Here is a 16,948-nt window from a genome sequence, read left to right as displayed (position 1 = left end):
AGCAGACTGTTCCAGAAGAAGAAAAGATCAATAAGAAGCGGGTTACCCAGAAGACACTGAAGTTGGTTCAAGAGAAAAGAGCGCTGAAGATCAGGAGAGATGTTTCTGAGATGGCAGAACAGCAATATAGGATGAAATGCAATGAGGTAAGGAAAGCAGCCAGAAAGGATAAGGAGAAATGTGAAGATATCGAGAGGTATTATGGCGAATGTAAGACCAGGGAGGTGTAAAACAATTAGGAATATTAATAGGAAATGGCAACCAAAGCAGATGGCGATCAAAGATGAGAACGAAGAAGTGCTCATGAGCAGGGAGAAGATTGGTGCAATATCTCGTCCATCACCGCACAATCTATACAAAGCACAGTTGGATCCGAGCGTCTCAGAGAGACTGATTGAAGAACTGAAAGAGATATCTCCACTGAGCATTGAGCTAGAGACCAGTATTCCAAAGGAGGAAGTAGAAAAAGCAGTGAAACGACGAAAGAACAACAAGAGCCCCGGAAATGATAAGATCACAGGAGAGATGATCAAATATGGCGGAGAAAGCATGATTCAGGAAATACACCGACTATGTAATATAGCATGGAAAGGGAAGGCACCTAAGGAATGGACAAGATCTGTGCTAGTGACAGTACCCAAAAAAGGAAGTACACTGGAGTGCAAGAACTACGGAACCATTGCCCTAACGAGTCATCTAGGTAAAGTGCTGACGATGATACTGAGTGAGAGATTAAGATCACAGATAGAAGAACATACAGCAGATGAGCAAGCAGGGCTCAGAAAAGATAGAAGTACCATACAGCAGATATTGGCACTAAGACTGATAGCGGAGAAAGCACGATGAAAGAACAAAAACGTATACACTTGCTTCATCAATTTTCAAAAGGCATTTGACAGTATAGATCAGAAAGTGACTTGGGCAGTGTTGGAGCCATACGGAGTGGATAGCAGACTAATACGGTTGTTGAAAGATATTAATGATAATGTGGAGGCAGCAGTGAGAACATGCGGGGAGTTGGAAAGTTGGTCTAAAACAAGTAGAGGTACGAGACAAGGAGATCCAATATCGCCAAGTATCTTCATCGCACATCTAGAGAGAGCGATGGACAAGATCAAGGCAGACGTAGAAGGGATATTCGTGCACGGGAAAAGAATTAACAACTTGAGGTTCGCAGATGATATAGTTATCATTGAGGAAGACGAGGAGAAGCTAGCGAAAACGGTGCGGGTGTTAAATGAAGAAGGGAAGTGGTACGGACTGATTATGAACATCGATAAAACAAAAACAATGGTATTTGGAGATAAGGAAATGGGAAGGAAGATCAGTGTGGATGTTATTGAACTAGAAAATGTAGAGAAGTTCACATATCTAGGGAGCAACATAACGTATGATCTAGACTGTAAGAAAGAAATAGCGACTAGAATAGCGAAAGCAAGAGCGAGTTTGAAGGCGGATAAGATCTGGAAAAGCAAAGCAATTAGCTTAAGAACGAACCTGGGTGTCTTGAAAACGTGTGTATTCAGCAGCATGTTGTACGGACATAGACATGGGTGATAACTTAAGATTCGAAAAGAAGAATATTGATGTTCGAAAGGAGTTGTTATAGAAAGATTCTGAGAATAGGATGGATGCAGAAGGTCACCAATGAAGAAGTATATAGGAAGATACAGCTGAAAGAGAACCTGCTGCAGGTGGTTATAAAATGGAAGCTACAACTATTTGGACATATTTGCAGAATGAACCACAAACGAAAAATCAAGACCCTTCGGCATAACGGATGGTTCGAACAGGCAAGGCAGACCCCACAGAGAATGGATAGATTGGTGCGGAGCTAGTCTACAGAAACTAAGCCACTCTGCACTGGATAGGGAAAGACAGAAGGAAATAGTGAGAGAGGCATCGGACACCAAGTGGCGCTGAGACCACGGTTATTGATGATGATGATTACTGGCTTTACTCAATGTTGCAGAAGCAGAAGGGTGTCTCTTGCCTCATGTATCAGTGACCATCTAACAGCCCAAAAGCACAACCAATGCTGGTGATGTGCATGACATAGAGGAGCACAATCATTTTTTTCTGATCCCAGAATGAGCACACAGGAGCAGCAGACAGAAAGGCCCCTTTCGACTTACAAGTGGAGAACACTTGATAGACATCACTAATGAAAAAGATGCACCAAGATGACATCTGTATAGTTACAATAAAAAAAGAAAAACTATACATGACACTTCAAACTAGTGATAAAGGCTATTTAGGCGCCTCCCTCCGTCCCTTATTGTAAAGCCTGATTCGGTGTCCTCCAAAGTCAACAAATGAGTCCACTGACAGTACTGGATCAGATCCACAGTGCAAGCAGCTTGCATAGCTATGGCGTCCAGTGGGAAGGAGTAGCTAGAAACAAGGAACATTAAACAAAAGTGCAAATACCTCAAATTCCACCATGGCTTTCTTCATGCTCTCCACATCAAAGATCATCTTAATAAGATCCTGGACTGGCTTAGGAAGCTTTGACTTGGTCCCTGCACTCACTGTTAGTTTCCTCACAGCTTCTTCATCCTAGAAAGAGTAAATACAAACATACCAACGGATAAGGGAAACATTCTGACTGTCTTGATGATAACAACCCAACACCAAAGTTCGAGAGGGCACACTACTCCACACAGACTGAATTTGTTGAGAAATGTGGGGGTATTGCTCTGACAACACAAAGCCATGGGATGTTAAGTCTGTATTTACAAAAAACAACAAGAAGTCCCGTGGCACCTTATAGACTAACAGATATTTTGGAGCATAAGCTTTCGTGGGCAAAGTCTTCGCCCACAAAAGCTTTTACTCCAAAATATCTGTTAGTCTATAAGGTGCCCCAGGATTTCTTGTTGTTTTTGAAGATACAGACTAACACGGCTACCTCTCTGATATTTAAAAAAACTGAGTAATCGCTAACATGACTTTCCATCTTCATACTTGTACTGCCATTTCACCCAAAGCAACACTGAGATTTTCTTTTTAAACAATGTCAGCATGTAGGTAGATTGTGATCTGAACTAGGGGTCTGTGCTTTGCTTGAACTTTACATCCTGCATGGTGGTCAGCCACCTTTAAAAATGTACAGTTCATCAGTGTAACATTCTGCATCAATGCAGACCAATTCACTAAAGCATCATGTTTATACTCAAATATTTCAGTTGTCAGCCAACAATTTGGCCATATGTGATGGTTAGAAAATATTTTCTAATTTTATTTTTTGTTAACACTATCTCTGGGCTTTAAACAGATGGTTTAACAATGGTCTGATGTTATGACTGAAGGTGAGGATCTCTCTTTAAGTAAACTGACTGATGTTCTCATGGGCCAGAGGATGGAGAATTCTTGTTTTAGTGTTTAAACATCTGTTTTCTGAAACACCTGAGTTCTCTTTTTTAGTTTACACATGATGTGCATTTGACAGAATTGCAGGGAAGAGCAAGTTTTAGTGTTTCCCACGTTTGGGTGAGTCAGTCACTCACCCAGCAGCAGGAGAGAGGCATACTTTTTTAAAATAGGAAAAGACTGTGGTGTACAATTGTTATGGTACTCAAGGGTGGGGTAGCATATGGAATTACTTTTGACTTATTTAGAAGACTACTTTTCAACTTGGTGTCCTTATAAGAGATCCCAAGAAAGGATACATGGTGTGAGCTCCAAGACAGCTGAGCTAATTTTAGTTTTAACCACTTTTCTAGTGTTGCTAGTTATGCATTTAAATGCATTATTGGTAAGTTACCTGGGTCAGGCACTGCATAACCTTATATTTGTATAGCACTGAGCAAAGTTTAGCACTTTGCATAATGCAAAATATCCAGATTCCTGCAGTATATCCATTTGTTGCACAAATGCATTCAAAAATCAAATACAATAGTGCAGGATAAACATTTTCCTTCACGGAAGAAAGAATTCTCTTCCCAGCAGAGGAATATTCGGGAGTTACCTGTCCATAGTCTATTTCCAGAGGATAGAATTTTTTTGGATATTTAGTGAAGTTCTTGGAATGCCACGAGTTGCCTGTTTTCTCCTCATACAAATTCAAGAAATGCTCAATAGCATCATCTTTAGATGGCATCTGTTCCAGTTTGTTGCTCCCAATTACAGTGCCAACACGACCCCAGGATCTGAAAACCCAGTATCTAGAAGCAAACAAAACAAGAAATGGGGATACAAACAAATTATCTCGCTCTGGCTCTTGGGTCTAAATGAGTCTGATCCTGTGATAAAGTTTGCAGGGACATTAGCACAGTATCAATCATCCACCCACATATCATTAAATGGAAAGCCTTCTAGTTTTGGAACGACTACACAAACAAAATGGGATACACTTTTTAAATATCAATACTTCCAGCTACCAAAAAGTGACAGCTGCAAAAAGGCATGCGTGCTGTTTAGGCACCAATACTAAAATCTGACATGTGAATGTAGTGCTAGGCCACTACATTAACAGCTCTTGAGGTAAAAGTGAGGGCAGCAGTGAAAGATTTCCTTTACTGTTCTATCATTATGCTTCAACTCTGACCTGCAGGAAACTTCTTTAAAGAGCTGGTGTAACACAGTTTTTTCTACTGTTTTCACTAAGGCAGGTGGGGATGATACTGTACTGAAATAATCAAAGGAATACACAGTTATAGTACAAACAAGCTTTTATGCTGGTATAATGGGGTCCATATGGGGAGGGTTGTACTAATTTAGCTGTATTGGCACAGTTAAAAAAGAGCCACTTGTGTGGACAGAGATGAGCTAGGCAACCTTATGCAATCTCAGGAGATGCTAACAAAGGTGCCACTTAGTGTTCTTTGTGGCCGGGTGTTGGCACTTGACCTATGGGTAGGGTCCTACCAAATTCCCTTTTGGTCAATTTTAGGGTCACAGGAGTTTAAAAATAGTCACTTTCTTGGTTTCAGCTGTTTATGTTTGACATTTCATGCTACTATAGCCAGTGCTCTCTCTCTATTACTTCCCACCCCACAGTGACACATCACCTTCATAGTGGCGCACATAACATAATTCATGTGGCAGGGATAGGGTCAAAGGGTTGAGAGTGTGGGAGAGAGCCTTATGCCTGGGGCAGAGGGTTGGGTTCAGGAGTGTGAGGCTTTGTCCGGGGGTGCAGGCTCTGGAGCAGGGCCAGGAACGAGGCTCAGGGCAGGGAAAGAGGGCTGGGTGGTAGGGCTCTGGCTCAGGGAGCAGGCTCTGGCTCAGTGCAGAGGCGAATGGGGGGGTGGGGAGATCTCAGGCCCAGACCATGGCAGGGGGACTCCAGGTCCAGTGAGCTCTGGGGCTGTGCCACTCTGGCTGCAGCAAGGGAGTGATCTGGGGTACCCTGGCTACGGCAGGTAGGGGCAGGTGTCCTGAGCCAGGCCACTCTGGCCAAAGTAGGGGTGAAATTTCATCTTATACCAATCACAAATCTAGATACGGACATCTTGTAACAAAAGTCCAAGCAGAGAACAATTTAAAGTACAAGTCACCCACAGCTGAAACAGGCTGCTTATCTGCATATATTAGCTTACAATGGTTATTGTGCATTCTCTCTACTCCTGAGAGATCAATTTTTCCCAAGGGCCCATTGACTGAATCTTTTCAGCAGTACAGTTTGTGCATAATTCTGACATATGTTTGTCCGAGACTGGGTATGATGCTTCCCGGCCTTTTTCAATCCACTTTGCCAAGCCTTGAGGTACTGATTTGCTTACAACAATGTGGAGCAACCTGAAACCAAACTGGCCTCCAGAGGTTTTGCAATCAGCTCATACCATAGAGTCGTCTGAGGAAAAAAAAAATGCATGCTGCACATCTCTTCATAAAAAGGGACATTATAGTTTGGAAGGTACATCATTCAAATAACCCTAATTCTTTAGCTAAGCCCCCTGGCCCAACTGCTCAATCGGGGATGTTTTCAATATCAGTGGAATTAATCGCAAACCAGACTTGCCCAGCTGCTCATTAATTCCTAATTTCCATTTCAGGCTGTAGGTTTCCTTTTTCTTTCTCACCACTACTGGGCAAAAATGAAACTAGATTGTGAAAGTGAAACTGACCATTCTCATGCACTAATGCAGTACTGCCATGCTTGTGTTTCCAGAACAACAAAGGAACTTCTCCTTACAGAACAAATTAAACTTCAGGGACATTTTTAAAAGAAGTCATGAAGACATTTCTATTTCCATTTGGTATTGTTTAAAAAAAAACAAAAACAAAAACAAAAACAACTTACTTGCAACCCCTGCCTTTTTCCAGGGGAAATTAAACCCACCTGATTTCTCTGTCATCCTCCAGTAGCTGCAGTTTGTAATAGGAATTGGTTCCTTTGACAATATCTACCAGGCCGAGTGTGGCACTGAAGATTTTACCACTCTTTTCAAAGACATGAGCAGAGTCCTCCAAACCTATAAAGAGAGGTGAATCAAAGCCAGGGTGAAACCGTAATTTTGTATCTCTTCTCCTTATTTAAGCTATTTTTGTTTACAGAGACTTAACCAAGAGATGTTAAAACATAAATGGGCACAAAACTGGATGACTGGCAACAAAATGGCAGATGAACTTCAGTACTGATAAACACCTAGTAATGCACACTGAAAACAAGATTAGAAAGGTCTTGGAGTCACTATGAATAGTTCTCTGAAAAAGAGCCACTCACTGTACAGCAACAGTCAACTGCAAACTCAGTGTTGAGAATCATTATGAAAGGGATAGCTAATGAGAGAAAATATCCTATTACCTCTACATAAATTCATGGTATGCACAAATCTTGAGTACCATGTACAGAGATAGATGCCTCACCTCAGAAAAGATATATCGGAATTGGAAAAGGTTAAATACAGGGCAACAAAAACGATCAGCATTAAAGAATGGCTTCCATATGAGGAGAGATTAAAATGACTGTGGTACTTCAGCTTGGAAAAGAGACAACAACTGGGGACATGTGAATGGTCTATGAAGTCATGACTGGGGTGGGGAAAGTGTTATATACTCCTTGCCATAACAAGAATTTTGGGTCACCAAATGAAATTAACAGGCAACAGGTTTACAACAAATTAAAGGAAGTATTTTTTCATATAACACACAATTAACCTGTGGAACCCTGCCAGAGAATGTTGTGCAAGCCAAGGTTGTAACAAGGTTCAAAAAGCACTAGATAAGCTCAGGAAGAATATGTCCATCAATGGCTATTCACCAGGATGGGAAAGCATAGTGTCGCCAGCTTGTTTGACAGACTCTGTGATTGAGCAACAGGGGATGGATCACTGCATGATTACCTGTTCTGTTCATTCCCTCTGAAGCAGCTGGCATTGGTCATTGTTGGAAAACAGGACACAGATAGATGGACCTTTGCTCTGACACAGTATATATGTCCTTATGCACAAAGGCAATGGAATGCCCTTGATCTCTCTCTGCATATGCAGGATGACCACCAGCATTTCACATTTCACCCAGTAAACCTGTCTTCTATGAGGCAGACAACCCAAAAGATACAGAGAATCCACAACTCCTAAGTACCTCAGTGGAAACCCAAGAGCACTCATGTCTCAAGTTTGGGCCATCATGGTTCTTTTGCAGGGGAGGATTTAAAACACAGAATTTGGTCCACTGGCTGGCTCATTAGCTTCTCTGGCTAGTGGTGGGTACTGACGGGGCATGTGATGTGAACACATGGACAAACAGATGCTGGCTTGGTGAGAGACTAAACTGTTTTCTGCACATACCTGAATCAGGATCCACTGCCGCTCCTCCTTTAACTGTTAACTTCATTTTCTTTTCAGACTTGCTGGTTCCTGAAAAAAAGAAACAGGACGAGCTTAGAAATTTTAATCGGATAAAACAGAATTGTCTGAGGAGTGCTCCTTGAACGAATGCTCACATTCTTTAAAAGCACCTGGGTAATTTTTCTTATCCTGTCTGGATCCATATTAACAGGTTCCAGCAGTATAAAACATACTGTTCTTCTACAGCAATGCGAGAAAGTCACTGCACTTGACTTCCACCTACACTGCACCTAGCATCACCTAATCTGAGAACTGAGTCTATTGAGGTGACATCTGTCTTCTCCCCTCCCGCCCCCCAAACAGGTGGTATGTCTTTGTTATCCTGTTAGAATTTTGGTGCAAACTGCCTTCATAAATTAAAGCCTGGTCTACTGTTTATGAACAATACATTCAGATTCTATGACTGTGGGCCAATTTGTCACTGCACTATACAACATATGAGGCAAATCTAAGTTTGGGGGCCACGAACGCTGTTCCTCATCGCTGAGCTATCAAAGGCGGGAAGACCCATGGAGACAGCACACTTCAGAAACAGGTACAGGAGGAAAGTATTGTGTAAGTGCTGAGCTATCCCCTCAGAAAGAAGCAGCAATACTTGTTGTCACTGGACCGGGACACTACATAGCCCTCCTTTACAATCTCAAATGTACGCCATGACCTCAGTATCACAAGACACTGATCTCTACAATGTGTGTATGCAACTTTTGTGCATTAGGTAGAACGATGATAATTCACAAGGCTGAACTCATTGTAATCTTCTCTGAAGTTTTACATATTTACACAGAACTTACCTATTTATCTTGGACCCTTTGCAAGAGCATTTGGCTCGTAACTGAACTTTCCAATTGCTCAAATGGGAAGGGTCACTGGTATTATTTTCTTGAAAAGAGTCAACTATATTTTGGGTGTCTAGTAGCACATGAGACAGAGAAGCCGGGAATCAAAGTTCCTGCACCCACTAATGCCCCTGAGTAAGATACACAGCATTCTAACAGAGCAAAACTCTCTGCTGGAGTGAGAGAGGACAGCTCTATGAAGCCAAATCGGCTGTGTAGATTTATGTCAGAAGCCTCGGTGTATAAGGCTAGAAGAGAAGCCAAGTTATTTTATTGGCTCCCCTGGCATTATTTTAAACTAAAGCAATACAAGAGGCCATCTCTTTCTCTATACACGGCAAGAAAACGGACAGGCAGTATTACAGAGAAAAACTACCAACAGCCCCTTCAGGAGGGAGTTTGAACACTGAAGCTGGTCCGGTCTTGAGGCTTCACTACTTGAAGAAACAATACGGGACCAATTGAGGGACAGGGATGAGTTTAGACTACAGCCAGTGCACATATGCTGCATTAAGGAGCCCATACGTGCTCAGATCACTATTCCTGGCAAGCTGAGCACTTAGGTGAGCACCCAGGAAAGATTTAAATGCCGCCCAGCTGATCAGGCCAGTGCCCACTGCCGGCAATGTTTCTACTGGAGGTGCAAATCTGCACATGCCTCAGTGCGCATAAACAAAATTAATTCCACACATGGATGGACACAAAAATAGAGAGAACATTGCCTTAGATCCTTGCACCAGAGACATGTTATGGACAGGTAAAGCAATGCTGAAATACATGGTAATGAACAGTCTTGTGGAGACAAGAGCAGTTCTGTTTTTTTCACCTTGTTCTTCCTTGACCTTCCCAGCAGTCTTCACTTTCGGAAGCCCACTGGACTTTCCTCCCACAGATGTCTCTGTGTGCTCCTGCTTCACCTCTGCACCCCAAGGCGAGATTGCATGCAGAGACAGGAGCTCCTGGAAGCCCTTGCTGGAAGATTTCACATCCTGCAGAAACTCCTCTGAGACCACTCGAACTTTGGCCTCCTTCACTTCTTCCATCTTCTTGGTCATTTTCTCAACTTCCTCTGCAAGCAAGGAGATTAAAAGTCAGGTAAGCTGTAATCCAGCTTTCTTTGAGCAAACATTACAGAGCCCTTCCAGTGGGTCTGGAGTCTAGCCCCAGTGTGCTGGTGCAGGTGTTGTAACGTGTTTTAGAAGAAGTGTTTTCAAGCTGAGCCATCACCACTTTTTTGCATGTGTGCTATACCCTGCCCAAACAAAAATCCCAACAGCTGAGTGTAGGCTCAAACAAAGCTACCTGTTGTGCAGCAACTTTTTGGATTTCAAACACTGCCTCACCTCCCAACTGGGCCAGGAGCATGGCAGAAGCTGCTCCAATAAACAGCTGTGGCAGCACCCTCTGGGCCAACAGCTTATGACAAACATTTCTCCCCAATGTCTTACACGTCTGACACTGCACCCTTGAAGTCAACAGTTTAGCTGTTACTTCAGTAGGAGCAGGCCATAACACTGGAAGGCCGTGTCTACACTAGCCCCAAACTTTGAAATGGCCATGTAAATGGCCATTTCAAAGTTTACTAATGAAGCGCTGAAATACATATTCAGCGCCGCATTAGCATGCGGGCAGCCATGGCACTTCGAATTGACGCAGCTTGCCGCCGCGCAGTTCGTCCCAACAGGGCTCCTTTTCGAAAGGACCCCGCCTACTTCGAAGTCCCCTTATTCCCATCCGCTCACAGGAATTTACATGGCCATTTCGAAGTTTGGGGCTAGTGCAGACACGGCCAAAGAGTCAAAATGAGGCTGTGAATGAATGCTTTTAAATAGTTACATCCCATCCTGCATTTGACATGTAGAAACTATCTCAGCTACCAGTTACACAAAAGCCACCTTACAACTAAAACAGTTTTGCCCTTCAAAACCCTTTAAAATCCACAACAGGAAATATACCTATTGCTGCACTTAGCTCTACTGCAGAGTCAGAAAAACACCAGGAGATCATTCAGAACTAAGAGAGCTATAGAAGTGTTTCTTAAGCTGTGTTATACGCAATGTTGGTGTTCTGTGAACAACTCACAGGTGTGTTTCAAGCGTTTGGAAAAACAGGAAAAATAATTCAAAGTAAAACCAGATACAAATATTCCCTTTTCATTGCTCTGATACCTGACTAACTTACTTCATTTTGTTTTTTGCTGTACATGTTGCTCTTTATTTTTTTGTTTCAGTCTGATAATTTTTGTGAAGAACATTTTCACAGATGTTCCGCATTAGAAATATTACTGTTTGGTGTTCCGTGGTCTCAAAATGTTTAAGAAACACCGCTATAGAAAGTCCTGCTTATAAAACAGTTTTATGCACTTTTCCAAGAATATGAATCCCCCCATTCCCCATCCAAACATGACAGAGTGTCACCTCCAGCCTTTACACGAAAATTTAACTGTGATCATCTACTAACTCCCAGATTCTAAAGTTGCTGATAACAAAGCACTGTTCCTCACTTTGTGTGCTGATGCACAGGGTAGCCTTGTTCGCTGTCCCTGTCACCCTTCCACCCAGCTCCTCAATCATAGCCTTCACTTCTTCCTTGTTTCTGGATAATTTTCCAAGAGTCAAGATCTTCATGCTGGACAATGGCTTACCTAGTTATTCAGAAATAAAAACCATCATGTGAACAAAGAGCATTGAGCTTCCTGGGAAAGAAGGAAGATATACCCAGTAAACCCACAGATCCTGAATCAGGTACAGCTCTGAGCAACTGGGACAGCAATTCATCTTCCCAATACAAGCCAACGTAACCCAATGTGCAGTAGGTTTTCTGGAGACAGGTGGAGAAATGAAAAGGGTTTTAAACTGAGGACACGACTGCACTGGCACTTTCCTAGCAGATGCTGCTTGTATGCTGTTGGCTAGGAAGTGCTAACACATCTTCCCTTTTGTACATACAGCAAAGGGATGACCTAAGAGAAACCAAAAGGTGTCATTTACGCCACAAATGGCATCTCCTTCACTGAAAACTGTTTCAGGGGGAATAAAGAGGGAAGATGTCTTATAAATACATTACATTGCTACCTACATGTTATAAGGCATGTTGGTCTTGTTTGCACAGCTGGAACAGACTGCAGAACAGACATGGCACTGAGCTGCATCTGATCCCAAGTGGTTACAGGGCTAAGTGGTAACACAATTGGGGCACTACCACATTACAGAGCCAACACATCTATAATAGGTTTTGCAGTCTAGACAGCCACAAAGGCCGAAACGTACTGCCGAAACGGTAAAGACTGTTGTAAGTGCTGAGGGCTAAATAAATCAGAGTAGCTCCTACTGATGAGTTGATCATCCCACTAAAAGGGGGCAAATGTGGTTTGTTACAGCCAGTGGAGAAAATAACCATTAAGTAAGAGAAGCCAATGACTGATAAGCCAAGTGCAAATGAATTAATTCAAACACGCTATGGCCCTAGCAGTTTAACATTAGCTATCAAAAGTGCAACTCTAAGGTGTATGGATGCTCCTCACAAAATCAAGCAAGAAGCCATCTCATTAATGTTTCCCTTAACCCCAGTCACTCTGCTCACGGTTGAGTGAGTTTTGTACAACCACAGTTCTAAACATGTAGAGAATGGGGATCTCCAGGGGCCGTTCAAAGATCTCAGATGTGTTTGTCCACAGATTGAAGCTGGGAATCTATTCACATGTCGAGTGAGGAATAGAAGATGCTGCCTCTGCTTCTCACTATGGAGACTCAGCCCCACGTTGGAGCAGAAGGAGGGATGCTGTATACTGCATGGCACTTCAGGGACACCATGTCATTAGCCACCCATGTTCCCCCTCCTGAAGCGCAGTACAGCAGACAAGGCACTGAATGGAGCAATGAGAAGGAGCTTTGCTGAGCAGGCTGGGTGAGCAGGTCACACACTGAAACAGAGGCATCTCAAGAGACCCGCCAGCGCCTCCTTGCCAGTGGAATACCGGGAGCAATCCCTTAGGCAGCACGGACACTTGCCATTCCCTTCCCACTGCCACACTAGGGAAAGTATAACACAAATGTTATTTGGCTCCATCAACTAGCTAGAGACATATCCCCATTCATATAAGTCTCTCTTTGCTCTGAATGCTGCCTAGCGAATCATTTACCTGCCGGCACAGATGCCTTTTCTGCCACAGGAGCAGAAGCTGCTGCTGGAGGTGCTGTGTTGACAGCCAAAGCCCCTGGAGGGAATGCTCTGTCCTGCTTTTTACACTTAAATTTCTTCAGATAGGAGATTTCCCGGAACTCCTGTGGGTCAGCAGCATAAAGACTTAAAAACCTACCAATACTATTATAAAGTTAAAAAGTTACAACACCCTTGTGGCACGCGTACCATAGCAATAATGAAAACAAAATAACTATAGTGCAACAAAGCAAAAAGTGTACACACACACACACACACACACACACACACACACACTGTCCAGCACAAACTCAGCTTGTCAATATGAGAAATGACAGAGCACTATACAGTACAATTAGTGGTTTTCTGCTTAAATACCTACCTATGATAAAAACAAAAGCTTAAATACAGTGCATTAAGGATTTATCTTATGACATGTTATACATGTACAGTTCTCTATAATGGTCTTACATACAAAAGCTTAGTAGCAGACCTTTTTATCCTTCATTATGGCGAACACCCATGGTCTGGAAAATTCCATAATCCAGCATAACCTATTTCCGAAGGTTGCCAGATTAAAGAGGTTGAAGTGTTTTAGAGAACACTGCTCCCTGCTATACAAGAACCTAATCACTCAGGCGCACTTGCTCTGTTGAAACCAAAAATGGAGGAAAGCTCTCAATTTCTTCAATTGCTATTTCACTAACATTTCTACTGCTAGTCTACATGTCAGTAAAGACAATTTTCCAGAGATACAGACAGCAGGATTTGTAATTTTTTTTAAAAAAAGCCCCCATTAAAGCTCTGATCATTAAAGCTGTGTCTACACGTGCACGCTACTTCGAAGTAGCAGCACTAACTTCGAAATAGCGCCCGTCGCGGCTACACGTGTCGGGCGCTATTTTGAAGTTAACTTCGACGTTAGGCGGCGAGACGTCGAAGTCGCTAACCTCATGAGGGGATCGGAATAGCGCCCTACTTCGACGTTCAACGTCGAAGTAGGGACCGTGTAGACGATCCACGTCCCGCAACGTCGAAATTGCTGGGTCCTCCATGGCGGCCATCAGCTGGGGGGTTGAGAGATGCTCTCTCTCCAGCCCCTGCGGGGCTCTATGGTCACCGTGGGCAGCAGCCCTTAGCCCAGGGCTTCTGGCTGCTTCTGCGGCAGCTGGGGATCCATGCTGCAGGCACAGGGTCTGCAACCAGTTGTCAGCTCTGTGTATCTTGTGTTGTTTAGTGCAACTGTGTCTGGGAGGGGCCCTTTAAGGGAGCGGCTTGCTGTTGAGTCCGCCCTGTGACCCTGTCTGCAGCTGTGCCTGGCACCCTTATTTCGATGTGTGCTACTTTGGCGTGTAGATGTACCCTCGCAGCGCCTATTTCGATGTGGTGCCGCGCAACGTCGAAGTTGAACATCGACGTTGCCAGCCCTGGAGGACGTGTAGATATTTCGATGTTGCTACATCGAAATAAGCTATTTCGATGTTGGCTTCACGTGTAGACGTAGCCTAAATGTCACAAACACAGTCTTTGAATATTTTTTTCCCCAATTCATAGGGAGAACACAGGAAACTGCATAACTGTTTATTCTAAGATGACTGCTCGCAGTGTTCTGGAATCCAGGCATTAATATGTGAAAGTCCAAGAATGCAGAATTAGACGTTGCTTACCTCAGTCAGAATAGAGAAATTAAACAGAAAAATGAGCCAGTCATTAGGAATGACACTAAAAATCACAAACCCAAACCACAAGTCACACTTGGAGCAACATGACAAATTGGAAGGGCCCACAGTTCTGGAATGGAAGTCAAATCATCTCTTCAACCACCTGCTACTGTGTAACAACCTCACCTGTGCGTAAGCCATGAACTGCTCTTCCTATTCTCAGGGGCAGAGTGGCACAGATGTTGCAGTATGTCCTGCCATTTAATACCCAGTTGTGGGCATTAATCTTTATTTTTCCTCTCCATGAGCACTAGAGTAATTTACAAATTAAAAAGCCAAATTTCAGACAGTCAAATCTCCTGCACCTACCTTTGGGATCGTCCATTCCTTCCTGCTGGGGGTCTGTGTTTTGGCAACACATTTAGTCCAGGCAGTAATGTCTCCTGTGCAGTAGTATGCATCACTCTTGAACACAAACTGCCCCTTGCACTCTTCACAGGGAAGCAGAGCTCCAAATGCCATCCCATCTGCTACTCGATCTAAGATCTAAGTCAAGAGAGAAGCAAACAAACCATCCCAGGATAAGCATGGGAGCACACACAGCAAGTTCATGAGGGAGAGAACCCATCACACTCACACGCAACTGAATAGCCTGGCTTGAAAACAAACCAGGCTCCTTGCTAAATCTTTAACTAGCTTATATATAAAAACACTTAAAGTACATGTGCCACAAAGCCTCCAGCATATGCCACTAAGTTGCCTGCCTATGCACAGACATCCTCCTTGTGCCTTTGGATGGCTGTCTCTGCAGGGCAAGGCTTCTGCACTGCAACTGAAACAGCACACGTACTCTAAAGATCTAAGCACACTTCCACTGGAATAAGTTAATAATGTTAAATAGTAACAGAGAGGAAGCCATGCTAGTCTATATACTATCATAACAAAAAGCAGTCAAGTAGCACTTTAAAGACTAGCAAAATAATTTATTAGCTTTCACTCATCTAATAAATTATGTTGCTAGTCTTTAAAATGCTACTTGACTGCTTTTTGTTTTGTTAATACTGTTACCTGAAGATGGGTTTTAAATTTGATCACACAGTATTTAGCTGTCAACACACAGTTCATAAGAATCCCATTTTCCTCCCTGGAAAATGGCCCTTGACCACTTTAATCCTGGAAATCTACTGTACTCATTCCACCGCTGGTTCTCTCCCATGAGCCCCCTTGAAGCTTTCACATTGCTTTAGGAAATGTAAATATTTCAAGTCAGGGATGCCTCACACCTTCCAATGCAGACTGCAAACATCACTTCCTATCCTGTTCAGAATTGTCTGCACTAAGCAGAACACTGACAAAAGGAATACATTTTGCAATACAACCAATTTTGCTGTTCTTGCGATTTTAGAATAGGTTTTCACTTCAGACCTTTGGCCCTCATTAGCAGCATGGTTCTGACCAATTCAGACAGAGAGAGAAAGAAGCAAGCAAGCACATGCACGGAGAGTAGTATTCCAAAAGGAAATAAAACAGCAACTCACAGCTGATTCCCCAGAAGGCACTTCCTGTTTATTGGCGATGAGCAGCTCTTTCAGGTCGTTAGTGGAGCAGACTTTCCTCAGCTCATCTTTGATGCTCCAAATCAACTCTGTCTGCTCCTGTGGAGGAAAACCCAGCATTCTGAAGTGTCAGACTACCGTCAGGCTTCCAACCAACCTAAAAGCAGCAACTAAAAAGAACACTTGCGAACAGCCTGATGCTGGAACATGTTTGTAAGGGTTCAGCATGACTGATGAGACTGTATGCTAGGAAAGTCAGCACCAGGGACACATGGCACATTCTCTCCTTTTGCTGTACTTTTTTGTCTGTCTGTCTTCTGTGAAACAGACTTAATAATAGGAGATACACATCTCATAGAACTGGAGGGGACCTCAGGAGGTCATCAACTCCAGTCCCCTACCCTGTTGGCAAGGCCAAGCACCATCCCTGACGATTTTTTTTTCTCATCTTATTTGTCTCAGACCCCAAACAGCTTCCTTGAGGAGTGAACTCACAACCCTGGGTTTAGCAGGGCAATGCTCAAGCCACTGGGCTAGCTTCAGCCCATCTCATCTAACTTCTCTTCTCCTCAAAAGGACAGTTTATTACCATTCTTTAACACTAAGAAATTGTTGAATTGAGGGCATGGGGGGAGTCCTTTTAAAAATCCAGCAGGAAATAGAGAGAACAATAAATGTTGCTCAACTAAAAGCCAGACTTAATACTACATATTTCAAAGGTTTTAACTGTTTCTCCTTTTCTAGATCTTTAATAAACAATTTACAAAAGGGATTCAGTTACACTACAGCGCTCTGTCAACAGAGGTCACTATCAGAAGAGATTTCCCGACAAAACTTCTGTTGATACAGTGCAGGCACACACAAAAGCAAATCGGGAAAGTGCTCTGCTCTGTCTACAGAGCAGCCGGACTGTCCAGCAGCCTTCTAGACAAACCAGGCAG

The 16,948-nt window shown here is 43.2% G+C and overlaps 1 protein-coding gene across 1 annotated transcript in view; it reads right to left on the bottom strand.

Moving 5' to 3' along the window:
• Positions 1-16,948, bottom strand: part of PARP1 (poly(ADP-ribose) polymerase 1) — a 68,949-nt gene that overhangs the window by 22,315 nt on the left and 29,686 nt on the right. The window contains exons 6-14 of the mRNA XM_074989875.1: positions 15,990-16,106; positions 14,821-14,997; positions 12,774-12,915; positions 11,136-11,276; positions 9,459-9,701; positions 7,737-7,805; positions 6,287-6,419; positions 3,971-4,166; positions 2,431-2,559 (exon numbers count right to left, since the gene is read on the bottom strand). Of these exons, the coding sequence (XP_074845976.1) occupies positions 2,431-2,559; positions 3,971-4,166; positions 6,287-6,419; positions 7,737-7,805; positions 9,459-9,701; positions 11,136-11,276; positions 12,774-12,915; positions 14,821-14,997; positions 15,990-16,106 (1,347 nt within the window). The remainder of the gene's footprint in view (positions 1-2,430; positions 2,560-3,970; positions 4,167-6,286; positions 6,420-7,736; positions 7,806-9,458; positions 9,702-11,135; positions 11,277-12,773; positions 12,916-14,820; positions 14,998-15,989; positions 16,107-16,948) is intronic.

The sequence above is a fragment of the Carettochelys insculpta genome, chromosome 3, assembly GCF_033958435.1.
Source record: "Carettochelys insculpta isolate YL-2023 chromosome 3, ASM3395843v1, whole genome shotgun sequence".
Classification (NCBI taxonomy): Eukaryota; Metazoa; Chordata; order Testudines; family Carettochelyidae; genus Carettochelys; species Carettochelys insculpta.
This window is presented reverse-complemented; position numbering and strand designations above follow the sequence as displayed.